General features: G+C 48.3%; 1 protein-coding gene across 3 annotated transcripts in view; it reads right to left on the reverse strand.

The window, feature by feature from the left end:
- Positions 1-10: 10 nt before the first annotated feature.
- The window catches only part of LOC116930567 (teneurin-a), a 134,542-nt gene continuing 119,364 nt past the window's right edge, over positions 11-15,188 (reverse strand). For all 3 annotated transcript variants that reach the window (XM_045179101.1, XM_045179100.1, XM_045179102.1), the window contains 11 exons: positions 11,192-11,439; positions 9,911-10,183; positions 9,699-9,812; positions 8,931-9,617; positions 8,611-8,853; positions 7,224-7,421; positions 6,723-7,143; positions 6,520-6,639; positions 3,626-6,418; positions 3,415-3,559; positions 11-3,348 (listed from right to left, as the gene is read on the reverse strand). In XM_045179101.1, the coding sequence (XP_045035036.1) occupies positions 820-3,348; positions 3,415-3,559; positions 3,626-6,418; positions 6,520-6,639; positions 6,723-7,143; positions 7,224-7,421; positions 8,611-8,853; positions 8,931-9,617; positions 9,699-9,812; positions 9,911-10,183; positions 11,192-11,439 (7,771 nt within the window). In that variant the 3' untranslated portion in view covers positions 11-819. The remainder of the gene's footprint in view (positions 3,349-3,414; positions 3,560-3,625; positions 6,419-6,519; positions 6,640-6,722; positions 7,144-7,223; positions 7,422-8,610; positions 8,854-8,930; positions 9,618-9,698; positions 9,813-9,910; positions 10,184-11,191; positions 11,440-15,188) is intronic.

The following is a 15,188-nucleotide window of genomic DNA, read 5'->3' on the forward strand; positions in this document are numbered from 1 at the left end:
AAGGACAATATTTTATTAGATATATTTCTTTTATTTTCCCAGCGACGAGTTAATTCAGAGTTTTTAAAATACACACAGCACTGAACATTTTATGACAACATGATCAGAAACAGTCAAATGAGAGCTAACACAACAGATGAAACGAATACAGGGAATTTTATACAAGTTTTTAGAATAATATACGGCAGCATTTATATAATCATATGTATATATATGTATGTCCACTGTAATACGAGAGAGCAAAAATATTAAGAAGAGAATCGATCAAACCAAATTGTGCTCTTGTCACTTTTCAAAATCAAATAAAAAATCAGCCATGAGCTGCGCAAGCAGTGCAGAACTTCCATACCGCGCCCCTTTTTTAAAAAATATGAACTCAATTCTGGCATTGATGTCAGCGAACTAACGCAGCGTTAGATTTGTCACGTACTTTCAAAAAAATGTCCCCTTTGCTTTCTTAAAGTTGACTTGTGAGTTGGCCGTTAAGCAAAATTTACAAAAAACCACGACTACAAAAGACGTGAAAATTGTCAGTACTAGAACGGATTGGTTTGGATTAGTCAGACATAATAGGCTAGTATTTTTATAAGGTTAATACTCTGCTATATAGCTTCCCAACGGTATATACTACGACAAATGTCGTATACGTGCGGGATCATAAAGAGATGAATTGGAGAAAAACGAATAGCAAAATTGGAGAAACATTAGATTGGGTTGGGAGGGGGGGGGGGCACTTTTTTAATAGTTTGGCACGTATCACAGTTGTAGGGACAATTTCCATCGCAGATTCTTCTTGAAACCCCAGGTGGAACGTGCCCCTTAACGACGAGGCACATCCAGCGAAGTTCCAGCTGCGTTGCGTTTACGGAATCTCATGGCTGTGGGATCATCGGCTAGCATGGGATAACTCCAGAGCGATTGCTGCAATTCCGGCCGGTACGTCGGGAGGTGGCCATCACGAGATAACTGTTCCATCTCAGTCTGCGTCATGAGGAATGTGTTAATACCTCCACGGCGGGCCAAGATTTGCTCGCGGTGCCAGGCTCGTCGGGCGGCTAACTTGACAGAATGCCGCCAGAGTAATTCAGTTTCGGCGCCTAAATCGGTACCGTAGATGACCACAAAGTTACCATGACCAGTGGCGATCTTGATTTCTTTGGCCCCCGTATCCGGCGTGTCGTGCATCGTTAAATTAACGTTGGGTCCCAAGCGGCGTAAAGCGGCCATATCCTCAGCGACTTTGCTTCGTACGTTGTCACCGCGCTTGAAAAAATGAAACGTGTCCTGGCCGTGACCGTGACCGGGCAGCGTGAGATTCAACCAACGCGAGTTATTGAAGACGTTGGTGAACACGTCGCGAATGACCGGGTCGGCTAAAGACGTCGAAGAAACTACAGCCCGACCGTCGGAGCTCCGGGACACCAGGATGCCTCGGCCCAGCGTCGACGGGGCCAGAGCAAAGCGGATGCTATTCAACTCGAGTTTGTCGGCGTTGGGAGTCGAACACTTGGACGAGAAATCGGTGAATTCCTGAAGCGTCTTGCGTCTTTGATTCAATTCCAAGAGTCGACTGGTGGTCAACATTGGCGGTTGCCTGACGATCGATTTGCTTGCAACAAGAGCGTTGTTTTCATTGTCATAAGGGGACGGGATCTTGGGCAGTTGGTATCCCATCCGGCTGAGCCATTGTGGGTAGCGGCTGCTATGAGACAAGCGGAGATTACCAGTCAAACCAAACGCATCCAAGTTGACGGGATCATTGCCGGGTAATCTGTACAAGTGGACCAGTTCGGGTTGATAGGTCATCTTCGTTGCTCGTCGCCATTCGGGATTGAGCCATTGGCCGATGAGGGGATCGTAAATGCGGTCACCACGGACGTGAACATGTCCCGTGGCTGGATCTGCGATGCCTCCGCACCAATCAATCGGCATGTAAAGGTAAGGGTTCGAATCGTAAACGACGTGTCCGTAAGGAGAACGGACCAACTCGCGGACCACTTCGCCCTTTTGGCTAAAAACGACCGACGGAGTGCCACAACGGTCGCCCGTGGCAACATAGTAGCGATGACGTAAGATTTGGAAGTGCATCAGATGGTCGAATTCGTCGTAGGTCAACGTCGTCAATCGAAGATCTCGCGGGCTAAAGATGTGACTCACTTGATGCTTACGTTGCGGATTGGCGTAGAAAAATTGCGTCACGTTGCCGTGCTGATCTCGCCGACCGACAAGACGGCGCTGGTGATCGTAAAAGTACCTGACATCAAACATGCCCTTCTTCTGAGCGCGTATCAGAAGTCCGGAGGCCGACCATTGGAATTTCTCTTCCCTCGCATTCTGGATAACGTTGCCAGCGTCGTCGTACTGATAGGCACCTTCGCCGAACTTGACGAGGCGATCGAATCCGTTATGTTGCATGGGAATGGAGTTTCCACGGTAGGTCAACTTAGCCAAGTTGCCGTGCTGGTCGTAGCCGAAACGCCACGATTCCGGAGCCTCCACCGAGGCCAATTGGCCGTCAGCGTCGTACGTCAGGTTCTTGATGTTGACGTACGATTTGAGTCCGAGGTAGCGCGTATAAGTGCGAGTCTGATTGATCTTGCCAGCAGCGTCGTAGTTCAACTCCATGCGGAAGACTTCTTCGTTGTGTAGTGTCAACGACGAAGCGGACAGCTCCAAATGTGGGTTCAAAGTTCGGCTGAAAATGGCCGTTCCGTCAAAGTAGGAGGTTTCATTCGGTCGCAGCCGCGATATCTTAAACTGACCCATCTGTTCCAAAGAGCCCGTTTTGGACTGGTAGCTGAGAGGCCAATCGGGCAGAATTTGTCCGCCGATTCTGCCCTTGATGCTGGAAGCCCTCAACAACGAATCGTAACTGTAGACGAATTTGAATCCAGCCAGTCCCGTTTTCGCCCCGTACTCCGTCTTATCTTCCAAAACTAATCCGGCGCTGTTGGCGGTCACGTCCGAACGCAATTCAAACTCCCGTTCAGTCACGGTAGTCGTTGTAACGCCGTCCACTTGGGCTGAATAGTCAATGCGACGATCGCCGCACACCTCCTCGGCCAATTGCGATCCGCGATACCGATAGACGATCCGTCCGCTCTCGCCAGGGAACATAATCAATAGCTTCCGGCCTTCCGAATCGTAATGCTCGACGTAGGCGCTCTGGCTAGACGCGCTCGTACTGCTGCCCGGCGGTAAGTAGACCAACTTGTAGTAACCCATGGAAGGTTGGACAGAGAAACTATGACGGCCGTTGCCGGACGGGAGCGTCAACGATTTCAGGCCTCCAGATTCGTCGTAGGCATAGCTGAAGGATCGTCCACTGGCCAAAGTGATCTTCGTTGGCTGCATAGAAAACGGACACATTTAGAGGAGAAACCTTATTTACTAGATTCGAAAAGAGCATCTCACCACATCGTTGGGACCGTAAATGATTGTCCTTGATCCCGAATTGCCAGAATCCGACCGAGATCGTGTTTCGGCCAGCAATCCACGCGTATCGTAGCTGTAAACTTCCTGACGTTGACCCCACACCCAGCTTTGAAGACGGCCATTCCTGTTCACAAGTTAAAAAAACAAAAATCAATAAAAAATCACGAAAACGTCGTGCAATTAAATGTACCCATCGTAGTTGTAGCGAATTCCGTGGAAACCCGGTGGCAATCGGAGTTCCTTCAAATGGCCTTGCGAATCGCAATGAAGTCCCATCACCAATTGGCGGTCGTTGTCGTACAATTGCCGCCCACCGGTCTGACTGTCCACCTCAGCGACAAGAAATTTGGCTCCGTTGATCCTAATCGATTTGTCTCGAGAACGACTGCCGCTGCTTCCAACCTGAAGGCTTGTCGTCCATTCGCCACGGATTGCCGAACCGCCAGACAGTTGCAATCTCTCCGACCATCCTTCGGTGCCGCCCTGCAGCACGGGCTGGAAGCTGTACTGGCTGTCAGCAGCCCATTCCACGAGCGATGTGCCATTCTTCATCAAGTTGTAAGTCATCCTGTTCTCTCCTGATTGAACGGCAGGGCCCGAGATGATTAACTCGACTGGGTTGTCACGTTCCAAGGAAACACGGATGCTGGACGAAGTCGCGGCGGTGTCGAACGTGTATCGTTCACCGTCCGGCAGGACAGTTTGGATGAGCCTTCCGTTCTGATCGTAGCGGTAAATGGTGGTCAGTCCGTCCGACTCTGTCCGGCCAATCAATAATTTCGATACGGAATCGTAATCGAATAGAGTGAAGCAGTTGTTGGAAGAGTTGATGTGCGTCAAAGAGCCAGTCAATCGGCTAACAGTCAGATGACTTTTAACGGCTGCGCTGGTCTCAATAGCCTGGATTAACTGATCGCCGCCCGATTCGCGGACAAAGTCCACCTTGTTACCACGAGAATCGATTATGGCCATTAACCTTCCGGACGGTCCGTTGCGCGTGTAAGAGAAAGTCGTTTTGATGTTGCCACTGACGGGCTCTTTGGTAGTCACGTGCTGGCCGTAGCGATTGAAAACCAAAACTTCGCCTAAAGCCGGCCAGTTGATGGAATATTCGCCTGACAGCGGATCCGGTTGCGGATTGGCATAATCTAACGCAAAGATTTGCAGCAATTGCTTATCAGCCACGTAGACGGCTCCATCAGGCGAGACGGCCATCGAGCTAATCGCGGTGGGAACGCTGCAAGGCACTGTCACATCGCCGGACATGCATTTCAACGGCTCGCTCCGACCGCTGGAATCCGTTTCGACTAGTCGAGTCGAATTGACTCCAGGTTTCTCCACCAGATAGAGCTGACCGGCTGGTCCGAATGCGAATCCAGCAATGTGGCTGGCGGACGTGACAGGCGTAGCCGACTGCGCCGCGCAGTGCTGCGGCTGTCCGGCTGCCACTTGCACGTACTGCGATGCCGTCATCTTGAGGACGACGTTGTTATCGATCCAGTGCAGCGCGTTGTCGATGGGATTGAGAGCCACCTGAGTCGGCCAAAGCGGCTGAATGTGCGTAGGACGTACAGCCGCACTGCAAGGTGCAGGATGGAGTCCGTAAATCGGATTGGCTGGACGGCCGACTAGAGTCCGGATGATGCCGCTACCGTCGACATAGCGAATCGAAGTTCCGTCGGCAAAGTACAAAATGCGATCCGGTGATACAGCGACGCCTTTGGGGAAAACCAGACGGGCATCGAGAGCCGGACGACCGTCACCGCACATTTCAGGATCGGCGGGCAGGCAAGGTTCTCCCGATCCGACGACGACCTCGTAATTGTTGTCCAATCCGGCCAGGGAGGATGGCGACGACGGATTCAAAAGCTGCTCCTCGCTGACGGCCGTTACGCGCAGGATTTGCTTCCTCTCGCAATCAGACAAGTACAACGATCCGTCGATAGGCGAGACGGCCAAGTAATACGAGTAGGAAACTTGACCCGTCGGCAAATGAAGCACGGTAAAGACTCGGCCTTCGGGGGTCACCTTCCGCACCAAATTGAAATCACCAACGTAAAGGGATCCGTCTCCGGCCGAAGCCATCGCAACCGGATTGAGGATCTTGGCGTAGGCGCTCGGAGAAGCCGATTGACATTCAACACACGTCAGGGATCGTGGTGACCCGGTGCCAATGATCAGGTTCAAATGACGCGGGCCGGATTTCAGATCCATTTGGCCACCATCACCTCGAAAGAGGACGTTCTGCCCGGCGATGAAATGGTGATGGACATCGACGTTGAATTCGCCGAGAGCCGAGATGTTGGGAGCGAAGCCGGCCATAGGCGCCACCAACGTCTGCCATGACGTAGGGCATCCGTCGGCCGAACTCTGATATCCGACATGGACGTAAGCTTCCGTTTTGCCGTGAATTTTCTGGCCGTAAACATTGTGCCGGTCCCAGGCGAACGCGTAAGTCAAATTGGCTTCGGCTTCCAGCGTCACTTCGCTAACGGTGCCTTCAACAACCAGGCGGAGGTGGACGTAGCCGAGCTGCGACGGAATGCCGCCGGCCGGAGTCAGTCTTAGCCTGAGCAGTGAGTGATAGTTGATGGCGTTTTCCGACCGATAAACCAATTTGTAATCGGCCATTCCGGGTATCGGTACAACTTCCTGCAAAACTTGTTTATCGGCCAGCAGGAGACCCAGTTGTCCGTCGCCTGACTGATGATGGAATTCAGCGTCTTGCGCGTTGAGCACGCTCGGTTGAATCATTTCCAATTCGTCAATCCGACATTGAGGTTTGTCGCTAGTCAGCTTAGAATTTCGGTCGCCAGAGTTGCTGGATGGGAGACTATCGCTGCTGTCTCCGAGTCGGAGAACGACTTTGTCCAGCACGACAATGCGGTTCCAAGCTGCCCAAACGGTCCTCATTTCCGGCCGGTAAGGATTGCGCTGAAATTGCAGCGTTACCGCTCCTCCACCGTTCACCAAAATGTCAAACCTGCACAGTCAATAGATTATTCGTTTAAATGATTTCTGCCGGACAAAAAAACAAAAACAAATTCATAAATCAATTCTCATTTGAGATATTGATCCGCTCACCATCCGCCGTGACGCGTAAGCGTGAAACCCAAACGAGGATGACGATCGACGCTGACACGAACACCCACCACGCCTAATCCTTGTTGAGACAAGACTCTTCCGCGCAATACTGCCACCCTCCTTAAAAAGTTAAAAACACACGCGAGACAGGCCATGAAACCGCAATTCCTCGGCAACACCACAATCTCTTCCAAGAATCTTACTTATCGACGTATTCGTCCTTGTGGGCGTAGCTTTGGACGGCGTTGTCTTCGACGAGAAATTTCACCCGTTGGTAGAAACTACTGGCGCCGCCGCCGCCACCGCCCCCGCCGCTGTTGGATAGGATCGGCTTACGGGCGGCGATATCGGCTGGATCGGCCGAGGCGAGGCACATCAAATGGTCGGTGCAGGACGGGTTGGAACAGCAGTCGCTGTCTGCGCAATCAGTCAATCCATCGCCGTCATTGTCCTTGTCGTCGCTGCATTCTGTTTCCGTCATGATGGAACAATCGGGTCCCGTCCATCCGGGAGCGCATTCGCATCTGAACTGGTTCGATTGCAACAAGCTGTTGATTCCGCTTCCGACTTTGCCGCTCTGCAGGCAAACGCCCCGGTTGTTGCCGCAATTGCCAGGACAGCCGTCTGCAAAACGCCGTGAAATCCGTTGATTATCACCGGTTGATGGTCTCAAGTTAATTAACATATCGGTGGGTTGGAATTACCGAGAGTGCAATGGCGTCCGTTCCATCCGCGGGAGCAGATGCAAGTTCCGTTGACGCATTGGCCGTGTTGGCTACAACGCGGATCGCACGACGTAGACACTAGGTGGCAACGCGAGCCCGTCCATCCGGCCGCGCACAAGCAGCTGCTGTTTACGCATCGGCCGTTCGGTCCGCAATCCGATTGGCAAGTCAACAAGGCTACAGAGACGTCCAAAAGAGAAAGAAAACGAACATTGCATTACAAATGAAATGAAGCCATCAATGGTTAGATCAGAAGGTCAAATGAACTCGACCCCCCCAGTTGCATTGGGTCCATGATCTATTATATTCCCCGGATAATCAGACTAGGGGTCCAAAATCAATTTCACTCCACTTCCCGCCCCCTCCCCTCCTCATCCATGATTTTTGTTTACCAAGTGTCACACCCTAGAAACTAGGCCTCCTATGAGGATTGGAGCGCTGAAAGGATTACTTTGTGGCAACATGCTCGTGCAGATTGACGAGATTTTGCTGCACGCGTGCCGGCGTAGGATACAGGGCCACTCTGTGGTGTACTGCCGGATGTTTGCGGAGCGGGGCTAATCCGCTGGAGAGTGGTTCTAGGCCGAGCATGTTTACCAAACGCCACTCTTCTTTTCTCCTCCTTCCCACCCACTTTCCCGTTCTGTTGATTGTTGACTCAACGCTTTGTCGCTGCCATGTACCTGACCGTGATCCTTCTCATCCGCAGAGAAGGACACAACGCACACACACACACACACACAAAAAACTCAATTTCGTGATCGAATGTAATAAAAATGCGGAGCCACAAGGCTCGTCTTGATCGCAACGTTGGCTCTCCACTGGACAGCAATCGCAGGAGAAGAAACCATACAATAAGACGATAGAAAGAAATTGGAGTGCTGTGTTACTATTGTGATATCCAAGTATATCCAACGGAGAGACGAAACAAGTACGGCATCTCCTTTCTCTTTTTCTGTCTGGGTGGTGTTTCGTCATGGTAGCGAGATCTTCCTTTATCTTTTCCCGTTTTTTTTTTTTTTTCTTTTTCGTTCCTCTTTGTTTGAGTTAGTCCATCCATCTAAAAAAGCAAACCTATCTTACTGGATATATTGGCTCTCGGATCTCTTTTCACTTCCGTGCTGACAGACGCTCGAATTTCTCTGGCTAGTGCTACCATGACGACTAATGCGTCGTCGAGGACGAAGAGATAAAAAGGAGTCCAGTGGAAGATCATCAAAGAAACCAAGAAAAAAAAAAGAAACTCGACGACATGGAACACATACAGCGCCCTCTTTCATCATCGGATTACTCTAATGTTTTCTCTCCGTAGGAAATGCGGAGAGGCTAGAAACAGAGGGTGAACGTCGAGTATGATCAAACTTACGGGTCTCGCACGAAGCGCCCGTGTGTTCAGGGTCGCACTGGCAACGGCCGTTGACGCACGTTCCATGTATCGAGCAGGGAATGGAACAGCTGATGATGAATCCGCTGCCAGGAGCTAATGAACTGGAAACGGCGCCGAGTTCGCTGTAAGGCTGGTCGCATTCTGCACCTGTCCAGCCGGCCTCGCAATGGCAACGGCCTCCACCGTAAGCGCCTCGGCCGCTGCACAAAACCGGGCACACACCTAATTCAATCCAACAAAAAATAAAAAAAATTGAATTAGAAATGATAATAATAATTGTGGGAAATTCGAATTTGTACTTGTCGAGCAGTCCGTTCCAGCGAAGCCATCACGACAGACGCATTTCCCGTTGAGGCACTGGCCGCGCCCGTTACAGTCGTCCGGACAAGGGGTGGCCACTTCGTTGGTTAATGTTAAACCAATGGCGACCTCTTGACGCTGCGAATCGTCGTTATAGACGGCCAAGAACCAACGACCAGGTTCTACCGGTTTGACAAGTGACGTGTTGTAATAAGCGGGCCGGTTGGCAGCCGCTGAGCTGGATGAATTCAACTGACGCCGGAATCTGGCCATCAACGTCTCGTCATGGACAAATTGGCTAAAATCGTGTTGGGTAATGGAAGGTGCGGCGTTGCGACGTCCGTACAACGCGAACGGCGCTCCGCGGGGTAGTTGGACTTCCATCCGGAGAGCAGATTGGCTACCGCCAATTTGCACGTAGGCTACCCACAATTGAGCTGGTTCGATCGTTAGAAGCTTAAAACGGCCATCGGCTTCCAGTTCCAGGGCTCCGTTAGCGGATGAGCTGATAGACACCGGACCACTGAGATCTGGTAAAGACAGGCCGTCTTTGCTGGAAGGCGTTTCATTTAAAGAAACCGGTTGTTCCTGTCGTGACGGTCGTCCTGTTCCGCCATCGCCGGCACTTCCACCAGGATCTCCGTTACTCGCTACGGAGCTGGAAGCAGTTCGAGGCGGTGCAGATTCTGAATTTCAAATTTACGGAAAGAAAAAGACCAACATTGAACACCCGATAGCCTCCCGTGTTCCGTACAATCAAAACGTACCTTTGACAGGCATTTTACTATTGTTATTCTTCTCCTCCCGTGGCAGCGTGACTTGGGCGTCTTCAATCAGGATGCAGTTCGGATCTGACGCCGTCGATGCTCCGATGGAACTCACTGCCGTGAAATAAATAAATAAAATAAAAACGATCAATCGATTATGAACGAGTCCTTTCCCCCTCATTAGCAAACGTTCATGTCTTGATTATTTTTACCGGTGAAGTAGGCGAGAGCGGCTGCTAGTAGACCACAGGTGAGCAAAAGAGCGATGGCTAAAAGGCGCCAGGAGCATTGAGGGGTGGCGCAACCTTTTCCAGGCCCACCGCCTACACCGCGGCCTCCGCCGATGACGCCCAATCCGAGGTGATGATGATGATTCATATCGGCACCGGATGAGGACGACCGAGCGTCTCCGTTGCCACGGCGCATCAGCCACGACGATTGCAGCGACGACGTTAACGTTTGTCGGCTCGTGCTCGTTCCGTGCCCTAACGCAATTAAGAACCCAATCAGCAGGAAACTCACCGTGACAATGTCAAACATTCTACACAATTATAACATTAGAAAATTGGGTTTGCGCTGCTTGCTAAACTAGTAGCGACAGTTGCCACTAGTTACCCCGCGGAAACTGTTCTCAATTAAACGGGAATACACACACACACACACATATACACACACACAAAGAGGAATGGCGACGTCGAGCGTCTGGCCTAAGGGGGTCGTAAATATATACAGTCTAATTGGTCGGTTGCCGAGGAGTTCTTGACACAGTCAACTACGAAGGCCTAGCGACTTCCTAATTGGCATATCGCGTGTGTCGAAACACAAGTTAGTGAACATTCCGCTCGTTATTAGCAGCAAATCAACTTTCGCGCCTGAAGCAAACAAAAGAAAACAAAAGCCAATCTAAACGTACGTATTTTTTTAAAAAAGTCTCAACAATACCTTCTCATTTTAAATGAACTCGTGGAATACAAAAGTTTTGATTAAAATTTCAAAAAAATTGAATGTTCAAATAAGGAAAATGACGTGATACGTCGGATGATGCCAACGGCTATACATTCGACAATCGCTACCTTACGAATATAATTGGCTTTTTCTTTCATCTCGAACGATTTCAATAGCAAGACAAGACGCATAGCCGCCCTGAGGGTAAACATGGAAGTGGTCGATGAAGGTTCATGGGATACGGATAATCAGACTGCTGCTGGCTGGCTGACATCAAATGGAGCCGATTTCAAGTAAAGGGAGTAGGTAAAGGTTTAGATTACATCGACGCTTTTCTCCCCATCGCTAGTGGGGGTTATAATGATGTAGAGAGCCAGCCAAGCGAATAGCATATAATTGAGTCAGCTTATGCATTCACATGGAGACGTTGTCGTGGTGCGTCAGTGAGGGACGCAGGGCAAAGTTAAATTGCTCACAGTTTTTTTGGGGGGGTTGTTTTTTTTTTTTTCGTTTTTTAAATTTGAAAGATCAGCTCATGTTTGACTAACCTGGATGATTGTATCTCGTTGAATGACTACTGCTAGTGTGACTGGCTCCGCTGTGATGATGGAGATTGGGATCGTGCTGGCCGTGCATCAGATCGTGATGAGGGCCTTGGCTGGGCAGTAGAGTCATGACGAGACGGCCAGACGGGTCACCAGGCACGGGCGTCAAGACGTGGTGATTATTCGGAGCGTTCATCATCATCGAATTGGTGTTGGACGAGGAGACCGTGTTTGGGCTGTTGTGATGGCCCCTGCAAGTTAAAAAAAAAATTAAATTAAATCAACCGACGATTCAAAATGGCGATAATCAATATCAATCAAATAATCGATAAATCCAAGTTCCAATTTCAGTCAAAAGGAGAAGAGAAAAAGTCTGCAGTGTTAAGTAAAGCCCTATCCGATTCCGCTGGGAACTGCAGGCTAATGGAGTTGGATTGTAGGTTATCCATACACGAGAAACTGTCGGGTTGGTGGCCGACTCATTTACAGAGTGCCAGCCTAGCCCTTGCTGCATAAAACGCGATTGAAACAGATACACACACACACACAAAAAAGAAGGGAAAAACATCGTAGAGAAAAACACAAACGAAAGAGAGAAAAAGTAATCAAGACGAGGGCGCTCACGAGATCGTGTTTTTAAGGCCTGTGCGAGTAGTATAATATCCGAGTATAAGGCAGAGCTATGAAACACGGGCGGTGATTGTCACAGTGTGTCTTGCGTGTTTGGAAGTAGATTGGATCAGTCGCACAGCCCTGGTGGGAATAATACAATTTCTACAAAAATTCCTGCGTCCTTTTTTTCTTTTCTTTTTGTGTGTGTGTGTGTGTTCCTTGTTACGTTGGATTGTCGCTCTTTTCTATCCATTTCTTTTGTCTCTTTGCTTGTTCTCGTAGAGAGAGAGACGTTAATGACGATTCGCCGTTGGCCACGATATCTATGACCGACCAGGTCACGGCCCTGTCGTCGACGACTCATTCCCTCCTTTTCTTTTTGCTTCTATTTGGTTCCAAGTTCGATATCCGACCTCGTCTTTTTTCCCTTCTCGTCGAAAGAAACCAAAAACCCCAAGAAAAAAAAAAGGGCGATCATCAGTCGCTCACAAAGGCCCCCCAGACCCAAGAAAAAAACCAGAAATCGTTCATCGATTATTGATTCTTTCTTTAAGAGCGGAGCGAAAAAAGCAGGACCGCAAGAAGGAAAGTCGATTCGGTGACTGGACGCTATGGAGAGAAAAAGTAGACCAAGAAGAAGAAAAAGAAAAAAAAAAAAAGCTAACCCAATCAATAGAATGACACATCCCGTCTTTCCATTTCTTTCTCTCCCTTCCTTTTATACAACTTGGTTCGCTTGAGATGAACTTCCAGAAAGGGAACGACCAACCCTTTTCTAAATGTCAATTCAATTCGTGCGTGCCCTTCTGTCCATACATTAATAACTGGACAAGCGTGCCGGCGCCAAAAGACCATTTAAATACAATCGATACTCCAATGTTCACGATCTAATAAAAACAACAACAGCCCGAAATAAAAAAAAAGCAAGAGTCCCAATCCGGTATCCAAAATAAAAGGGGGCGGGGGGATGGCCGGAAAGTCGGAATATAAGAAGCTGGATAGTGTATGCACCGGAAGACTCTGCTCACCAATTCCAAAGGATGTAAGAAAAAACAAAAACAAAACAAAAAAAAAAAGGGTTTGTTTTTTGTTTTTCTTTTTCTTGGCTCTGTCGACACACTTGGCTGTGGGAACGTGTACAAAAGTCTGTGAACGTGATCGTGATTGGCATTCAAGATCTTCTCTGTGCTAGTGTATTCTACTTTGGGGAGAGCCATTGTCCCGTTTCCCCCCTCCTTCAAGACAAAAGTCGTGAAACAACAAAGTCGACTTGGCACTGTGGATATAAAAAGATGCCCTTTCATTTTCCTATTTCCTATTTTTTTTTTTTTTTTGGGGGGGGGGGGGGGTTTCTACTTGGACGAGTTTTGTAGATTCTCTTGTTCGGACACATCCTGCGTAGTACACGTTCGCATGGAAAGATGTGATTCCCGACGGAGTTATACATTCCGTGTGCTAGCGTGTTTAGTGTCGACATTTACCGGCCGCTTGTCCTCTTAAAGGCAGAAGAAAAAAAGAAAAGAAAAACGCAAGACAACTTGAATGTATAGTGTCTGACTTGCCGCCAGAGTATACACTAAACCCCCCGCTCCTGTCATCTTCACGCTCCTCCGCCAGCTTCCTTTCCAATAAACATTTCTATACATTTTTCGGTCGTTTCACGTGCTGCCTCCTTCGTCACGCCATTTCTCTCCCCCTTCCCTTTAAAAAAAAAAAATAATAATAATATTTCTGTCCTCCCTTCTTGCGCAATTTTTTCCTTGGCCACCCATTCGCAAACATACAGCGATCGTGATTTTCTTTTATTTCTATCATGAAAAAAAAAAAAAAATGTGCTCAACACCAAACGGTGAGGGCGGGGCGCACATTCACCCTTCCTTTCTTATGGGTAATTTCTGTAGTGGCGTTTGCGTTGAAACGTTCCATATGTGTTGATCCGTTGTTGTTACGAGGGTGCGGCCAGGGGTTTTCTCTATACATTTTATAGGTACATTTTTATCTATCGCGGCCATCTGTTATGACTGCCAAAGAGAGGCAAACAATAGCTAGGAGGGACTGTCATACTTATTCTTCTCCCTTTATATATTTATTTATATAAATATATATCATCATCTCTCTCTCTTTCCCCTATTTTTTTTTTTTTTTTTATGAATTATTATTATTGTTATTATTGCCGCGACGTGCGGGTGTCTATATTGGATTGCATCGAGCATTGACGATCGTGAAAGAAAAGTAATGGCGTAAGCACCCAGTTTGGATTTGATTTTCTTTTGGCCGTTCGTTCCGCCCGTGCACGAGATACGAATAAAACATAAAATAAGGGATGATGAAACGAGCGAACTTCAACAGCGACCCTTTGCCATCGATAGTTTGCAGATTCTCGCAAAAGACGATGACGTAAGTGCGTTATTCAAAGGAGAAACGAGCGAAGTTGATCACACAAACACACACACACAAATGAGATGGAGAGGGTGAAGCGTCTTTTTTTAAATAAGGGGGGAAGAGAGGGTTAGACACACAACAACCTCAAGAGGTTTATTATTATTATTATTTAAAAAAACGCAAGTCAAAAACCTTAACAGCCAATACTGTCGACTGACGATCGATTATTTGCTTCTATCCCAGACTGACGTCTTGTCCTCCCACACTAACTGCACTTTCACTGAAAATCTAGTCCATCCGACAGGGGATGAGGTTTTGGTTTGACTGATTACCATGACGACCAACCTATTGGATATTCGCTTCACGTTTCAGCTTCTAATAAAAACGTAAATAAAGCACAAGAGAGTGGTGGTGGCGCTAGGGGGGGGGAACCAAATCGCAAGAATTCAACGAATCGCAAGTCTGTTGGGTCGCGAGAGTAGTATCGAACCATCCGTTGCTGGTGCAGCGAGACCATGTCACACAAGTAAGCAGCTGTATAGTCTGCCACTCGAATTTGTAGGACGACCGCGAGCTTTTTTAGATGGAAAACCAACAGCAAAATAAATATTTTTTTAAAAAGAAGAAGCTTGTACTCTTTACCATAGAGAGATAGAGAAAAAAAAAAAAAGTTCCATCAGAGTTGGTTGGTTTCCCAACGGTCGGATAGAACGAAAGCGAAATGAAAATTTTGCTTCTTTAAATATAATATTTATTTTTATTTTTTAAAGAAAATAAAAAATAAATAAAATAATAATAACGTGAAAAAAGGGAGAAAGGGAGGAAGCAACGAAGGTTTAAGTTTCATGGGCCGGAACGAAAGGTTCTGTAGAGATCTCCGGAGAGTCGTCTTTCGTACATATATATATACACACACATACATACAAACACACTAGAGCACCGGGAGCGGTTTTGACGATAGGGGCTTCGACTCCCGCATGTGTCGTGAGTGCTGTCGTGTCACGAA

Source organism: Daphnia magna, linkage group LG9, assembly GCF_020631705.1.
Source record: "Daphnia magna isolate NIES linkage group LG9, ASM2063170v1.1, whole genome shotgun sequence".
NCBI classification, from domain to species: Eukaryota; Metazoa; Arthropoda; class Branchiopoda; order Diplostraca; family Daphniidae; genus Daphnia; species Daphnia magna.